The sequence below is a fragment of the Planococcus citri genome, chromosome 3, assembly GCF_950023065.1.
Source record: "Planococcus citri chromosome 3, ihPlaCitr1.1, whole genome shotgun sequence".
Classification (NCBI taxonomy): domain Eukaryota; kingdom Metazoa; phylum Arthropoda; class Insecta; order Hemiptera; family Pseudococcidae; genus Planococcus; species Planococcus citri.
The window spans coordinates 74,623,864-74,631,300 of NC_088679.1; the positions used below are offsets into that span (position 1 = coordinate 74,623,864).

The following is a 7,437-nucleotide window of genomic DNA, read 5'->3' on the forward strand; positions in this document are numbered from 1 at the left end:
TTGAGAACACACTTCTCCTCTCTAAGGGCACCTCCGAAGCTAAAAATTTTTTGAGTGCCTACTTTTAATTCAAAATGAAGGTTTCTGCTGAATACGCCATCAGGGGTAATTTCAGACGCTGAATTTGATTTTTCAATTTTTTGGGTATTTTTAAAAAATAATTAAAGTTTGGTCTATATTCTCCACGGAAAATTTGAAAGATAAATACTTACACTCAGTTCAATCTGAAAGATCAATTCAGAAAAGCGAACCATTACCTACTAAGTATTAAATTAGGCAATATTTATTCTTGAAACATGTTTATTCGGTCAATTACTCATAATTGCATCGGCAGTAAGTATGTGATTTAAAAAGCGAATACCACCTGTCAACAAAAATCTCATCACGAAAAATTATACTCGATACAAGGAAGGATCCATAAAATATTAGCATTCCGCCAACCAGCGATGCTGTAATAATAAATCGGTATATTGGTTGCATTTTTTAATTCCATGAATGCGTTCTTGTTCTTTCTTCCCACTTCTACTGTATCAGGCTTAATTTTAACCCAGAATTCGCGCCATTCGATGGGTGACAACACATCTTCTTTTATTATTGAAGTTGAGTCAGCATCACTAGCTTTCAATTTTCGGATGATTGATTTCGTATTATAAGTTCCACCCAGTACTATTTCATAAGCTTCCTGTTCATCTTCAACGAACATGCCTGTTGAAAACATCAGATTAACGTCGCGATCCGCTTTCACTTTGAATTTTAGCTCAACCGTGTCATTTTTTTTACTGATTGGAAAATAATGTTCATATTTGTAATCACTGGTTTTCAAAACATTACACTGAAAGAAACGGATAGTACATTTTACAATACAATAAAGAACATTTTGGTACACTGACAAACCTCCTACTACAATTATGCTACAGAAATATACACATAGGTATAGTAAACTGGTTCCATAGAGTAGATCTGACACGAATTATTACAGCACAGTACGCTTTAATCAAAACATCAAAGAAAAGTAGCAATTAAGATGTGGGTAATTCAGAACACTTGCTGTAATGCCTACAAGTTTGTATCTGCCGAAGCCCACAAAGTATAGTACCTAATCAACAGGTTCATTTAAATTTTGTTCAAGTTACCAAAAAGTTAGTAATTCGTACTAGATCCTTCCTAAGGAAGCAGTTCAGTATATTTTTTTGTACAAATTACCATAGGGCTACAAATTTCTCTCAGTGCATGACAACAATCATAATCGGATTCTGGATGGTCAGGTTCCAGACTTATGCGTGGAGAATTATCTACAAAAATGAAGATGGTAAGTGCGAGTAGTTAAATAATGTTGGTATACGTGATAACTGATGAGCATCTAAAAATAGGTAGTTGTTCAGACTGATTTTTTGATAACATTTTGAACTATGTACTCGTACTTTACACACGTTCTTTTAATCAAGTCCACATCTTGGAGATTTTTGTACAAATTAAAAAATTTCCGACATTTTCGCTCTCACTATACCAAACATGTTACTTTACTTTTTTTAAGCAAAATTTGAAAATACGAGTTATGTACATATATAAATATAACTAGCTATTTGGGAAGAAAAAATTCAAAATAAGTTAAAGAAGTTCAGTTTTGAAAATTTGATAGCAACCTTCAGTTGGACAAGTTCGATACCATCTTGTTAAGTAGGTAGGTATATCTACCCAGATTTAAAAAAATCGTATTCGATCTCCCCTTCCCTATAGAATATAATTTTTTTTTAACAAACGAGAGAAGCATCAAAAAATAAAAAAAACTGGGCAAGGTGCCAATTCTTTAGCATTAGCTTGTACTTTATAAGCTATTGCTCCGAACTTTTAAATATGTCAGCCTGGGAAATTTTTGATAAGCAAAAACAGGATATTTTTACCGCGTCATAATAATTATGTATGTATGTAGTTAAACTCGGTCAACAACTCTATAAAACTACACCTCCACTCCAAAAAATCCAAATAGCTTCCGCGCTCGTGCCTTTCAATGGAACTGAGCATGATGTTTCGGAGAGAGAGGGGGGGGGTGTTGATGCATCGAATTTAAGTCTATAAAAGTTGCTCAAATGGCGCGAAATGTGGTGTTCCTTAAAAACTTACTATACGAACAACACATGCATTTTCTTGTAAATTTTGAAAACATTCATCTTACCCGGTTTGTCACCACCGACTCCAGACGCTGCATTTGTAATAATTAAGGCAACACCAATCGCGTAAATCTGTGAAAGCATTTTGAATAATTAATCTTAAAATTGTCACTTTCCTGCACGGGGGAAGGGAGAAAAAAATAGATTGAACCGGTAAGAATATTTACAAGTGGAAAAACAGTAATTTAAATAAGTATAGAAAGAAAGGGGGGGGGTCTAGTGATTTTTCAAGTACCTATTTTCTATATGAATAGAAGGCGAAGATTCCAAACAGCCTAAGGAAGCTATTTCCTGTAAAATAGGAAATTATTATACGCAAATGAGGGTAGAGCGTGGTTTGAAATACGAGTAGATACCTACTATTAAAAACATTATAAATCGGCTGTTGGATATTTCCTACAATTTGATGCGCTCGAAAATAAATGAGAAAACCCCTCAAAAAATTATTTCTTTAGATTTTGACCTTGAAGAACCACTTTGAAAAACATTCAAGTAGGTAGGTAAGCATATCAAAAATATTATGGCTTGAGATCACATTTCGGAGAAAAAATTGTGTCTGCACAGCTTCTAAATTCGGAATAACAACGGTTGAAAACTTTTTTGCGAGCTTTTGAAATACGACTCAAAAATTTCAAAAAATGTTGGTCAACATAGACTGAACTTTTTCGCGTGAAAATACGATGTTTTCGTATATGGTGCGAGGACAAAGGTGATCGACTTTTTTGGCTCTGAAATTTGTTTTTGGTCTCTCAAAGATTTTTTAGAATCCAGGGCAGAGTCTCCTACACTTACTTCTTTCATAACTTTCATCATAATCCTATCATTTTTGAAGACATAGCTAGGTAAGTAATATTTAAATTTTTATAAACCAGAGAGAAATCAATGCACCTTATCTAACTCAACTAATAAATATCACGTAATATCGGATTTTTGTTGTTGTTTTTTTTTCGATTATCACATACTTATTTCACCGAGAGCATACTAATCGTAAGACACCACGAGTATTAAAATGCAAAGAATATGTAGATTATTTGCTTACCCACTTCACGTTTGCTTTCCTATCCATCTGTGAATCTCGTTCACCTAGAATTTGAAAAACCACGGAAAATGTCTTCAAAGTTTGACCGAAAATTATTCCAACGTACCTAAACTTACTAAACTCAAGTTCAAACTTTAATGCAATACGTCTGATTGTATATGCAAAAACAGAATGTAAATTTTTACAAAATGTTCATCGTACTTTTATATTAATCATTCCATAAACATTCTATGGATTGCTGATTAGCCAAGCTTTGAAAATTACCAAATTAAGTTTCAGTAACTGTTGCGTGAAATTCATTTAAACAATGATGAATACATAATAACGTGGGAGAAATATGACATTAATTACAGTTTCTTTCGTGAGGCCACTTACCCCTGCTCGGATTACTCACAATGAAGGAAATCGGACCTCACGCAATATTTAATTGAGAAACACTTAATTGTGCAAAAATGATATATTACACCACACAGTCGTCGTTTACATCACGAAAACCCATACCTACTACCTACATACAACGATGTAATAACACTTGGGGAGCTTGGTATCAAAATTAGACAAACGCCATGAAGTTAGTTTTGAGAAAATTTAGTTTTTTTAGTTGTGTAGTGACAGATTATGCAATGAAAAAATTAACCCACATTAGGTATAAAATTGACTTATTTATAAAAACGTCATCATGACGACTGTTCACCTAAATTTTCGTCTGTTTCTAAACATCAGCTGATTGCAGTCCTATATGAAAACGGCATTTTCTTTCCCAAATATTCACGAAACGTCATCTTCTTTCCAAATTCAACCAAAACGTCATCTTTCAGATATTATATACCACAACGTCATCCTATGGCTGAGCATGAAATCAACCAATCGGATCGCAATTCGCAAGTGACCAAACTTTAACTTAGTATAGTCCACAGTAAACTCCTGTGTAAAATTCGCGAATATTTATAATAAAGTATTTTAAAGTATCCTAAACATATTTTAAAGTGTTTAAAAGAAGTTTTATAAAAAAAAGTGAATAAACATTTTTTCTCGCATTTTAAATCGCGTATTCTGTCACTATACAAGTTGGTACAAAAATATACAGCGCTGAATTTTGTACCCTATTGTAAAGTGATTGGCTGAAGTTGGGTATTCACTCGTAAAAATTTTTGGCCTTCGTAATGCTGCTCAGACCTTTCAGAGATTCATTCAGGAAGTAACAAGAGGGTTAGATTTTCTATTTGTTTATATTAATGATATCATTATTGCGTTGGACCCTGAAGAACAACATCTACATTATCTGGAAATTTTGTTTAAACGTTTGGCTGAATATGGTATCACTATCAACGTTGGAAAATGTTGTTTTGGTTCTTCTGGGGTGAATTTTCTTGGTCATGAAACTTCCCAGGAAGGTATTCGACCTTTAAATCATAAAGTATAGAAGCTAGGTATGTATCATAAATTTTCCAACTCTTTCTCACGCTGATCAGCTTACAAGGGAGCTACCCAAGGTCTGACGAGCCGATCGAAAAAATTTTTTCACAGGCGGATAGAGCATCAAAAAATATAATTTATGAGCCAAAATTTTAGCTGCTGAAGTTGACGGGGGGGGGGAGGAGTTACGGAGGTTTGAATGTCGAAAAATCACAAAAATACACAAAAATACACTGAAAAAAGTATAAAAATTGAAATCATTCGGCACCATGTTCGCTTCAGCAGCTAATTTTTTGGCCATGATATACTATCGATTTATTATGACGCCTTATAGTGGACAAATCACCGCGATCTGCGTGTAAGACCTTGGGGGTGAATTTTTCCCCACCCCCTAATTTTGGGCGAATTTCCGAAAGAAAATCTGGGGTATGTGATATATCGAATAGTATGTTTTTGGTGACGCTGAACACGAATATGACGTCAGGTTTTTAATTGGACCTCATCCACGGCCCCCTGCACCTCGCCAAAGGGGGTGAAAGTTCAGAAAAGGGCTTTGTTCGTGCGACACATTGAAATAATATGTTTTTTGTGACGCTGAATACGAATATGACATAGGATTTTTGATTGGACAAGTCGCTGCGATCCGTCTCCAACATCTTGGGGATGAATTTTTCAATTATTAAAAAGAATTAAAAAATGAAAAATCAAAATAACTCGCAACCCTATTTGCTTTGCAGCTAACTTTCTTTTACCATGAACCATCGTCGATGTATGATGTCGAAAGGTGGACAAGTCGCCTGGATTCGCTTGTGACACCCGAGGGATGATATTTCTACTTGTTTAAGAGGTACAGAAATCAAAATGACACGACACTCTGTTCAGTTCAGTGCCTACTATTGTAGAAATATCATCCCTCGGGTGTCACAAGCGAATCCAGGCGACTTGTCCACCTTTCGACATCATACATCGACGATGGTTCATGGTAAAAGAAAGTTAGCTGCAAAGCAAATAGGGTTGTGAGTTATTTTGATTTTTCATTTTGTATCTAATTCTTTTTAATAATTGAAAAAGGGTGTGATTTATCGGCACGACATAAAAAGGCGTTTTAACGACGAAAAAAGGGCATTTTAATGACAGAAAAAGGCATTGCACGGTAAAAGAATTATTTCACGACAAAAAAAGTTTTTGAACGACAGTAAATGAATGTCAACGACGATATAAGGTATTGCCCGACGGAATAATTTAATGCACGTCTATATAATACATTTAACGACAAATCGTGCACGGCAAAGAAATAAAATAGTGAACGACAGAAAAAATACGAATTGCACATCCAAAAATTGATAAAAAGCACGACATTAAAAAAAACACACAGTTCATCTAGTACGTATATTGACTTCCCTTCAGCAGGAACTTCAATGAGCTTGAGACGAATGTGCATAGGTACCTACCTAAAGTATGCTTGCACAGTGCTGATTTAGTGTTGTAGGGGCAGGAACAAATTGACGTACATAGGTACGCTTTTCTTTGCTCGATTTATGCAGATCACCAGGCAGCAAACCCAAATAAAAAATTGGAACATCTCCAAATGAATTTAAGTCTGAGCTGAACTGAGCAAGAGGCAGGAGACAGTTCACCTTCCTCCAGAGTGATTTTGAAGTTAAAAAATTGTTTAACATGAGGAAATTGAGAAAAATTGCAGTATCTGATTGAAGAAAGAGAAAATAGTGTTTTAAATTGAAGTTTATTACTCAAAATATACGAGTTGTTGACCTTGCTCAGCAATTAGTTCAGCCATATGAAATCAAGAAACTCAAAAATGAACTTCTTGCATAATCACGAAATGATGAGTTATTTCTCTGAAAAAATTTTCGGCGGGAAATAATTTATTTCGCCGGGCATTTTGTTTTTTTGGCGGGAAATAATTTATTTTGCCGGGCATTTTGTTTTTTTGGCGGGGAATTATTTATTTTTCCGGGCAATTCTATTTTTGGCGGGGAATAATTTATTTGGATGTGGATTACATTTCTTCCGTCGTTTGTATGAGATTGAATTGTCGTTCGTATCACTTAAGTTGTCATGCTGGACTGTCGTTGAAAATTGTTGAAAATTGTCGTTAGAATGCCTTATTTTGTCGTTTGAATGTCCTGTCGTTCGAATCACTTTTTCTGTCGTGCCAATATATATTCCCCATTGAAAAATTCATCCCCAAGGTGTTGGACACGGATCGCAGCGACTTGTCCAATCAAAAATCCAACGTCATATTCGTATTCAGCGTCACAAAAAACATAAGGTTACCATTTCAATGTGTCGCACGAACAAAGCCCTTTTTTGAACTTTTACTCCATTTGGGGAGGTGCTGGGGGCCGTGGATGAGGTCCAATTAAAAACCTGACGTCATATTCGTGTTCAGCGTCACCAAAAACATACTATTCGATATATCACATGCCCCAGATTTTCTTTCGGAAGTTTCGCCCAAAATTAGGGGATGGGGAAAAATTCACCCCCATGGCCTCACACGCAGATCGCGGCGATTTGTCCACTATAAGGCGTCATAATATATCGATGGTATATCATGGCCAAAAAATTAGCTGCTGAAGCGAACATGGTGCCGAATGATTTCAATTTTTATACTTTTTTCAGTGTATTTTTGTGATTTTTCGACATTCAAACCCCCGTAACTCCCCTCCCAGTCAACTTCAGCAGCTAAAATTTTGGCTCATAATATATTTTTTGATGCTCTATCCGCCTGTGAAAAAAATTTTTCGATCGGCTTGTCAGACCTTAGGTAGCTCCCTTGTTAGTAATTTCTTA

At 35.3% G+C, this 7,437-nt stretch overlaps 1 protein-coding gene across 1 annotated transcript; it reads right to left on the reverse strand.

The window, feature by feature from the left end:
• Positions 1-282: 282 nt before the first annotated feature.
• On the reverse strand, positions 283-3,424 carry LOC135839170 (uncharacterized). Its single transcript, XM_065355076.1, has 4 exons — positions 3,208-3,424; positions 2,174-2,240; positions 1,204-1,292; positions 283-832 (listed from the first exon to the last, which is right to left on the reverse strand). Exons 1-4 carry the CDS (start codon positions 3,232-3,234, stop codon positions 383-385), a joined length of 633 nt encoding a protein of 210 aa, XP_065211148.1. The 5' UTR covers positions 3,235-3,424; the 3' UTR covers positions 283-382.
• Between the last annotated feature and the right edge of the window lie 4,013 nt (positions 3,425-7,437).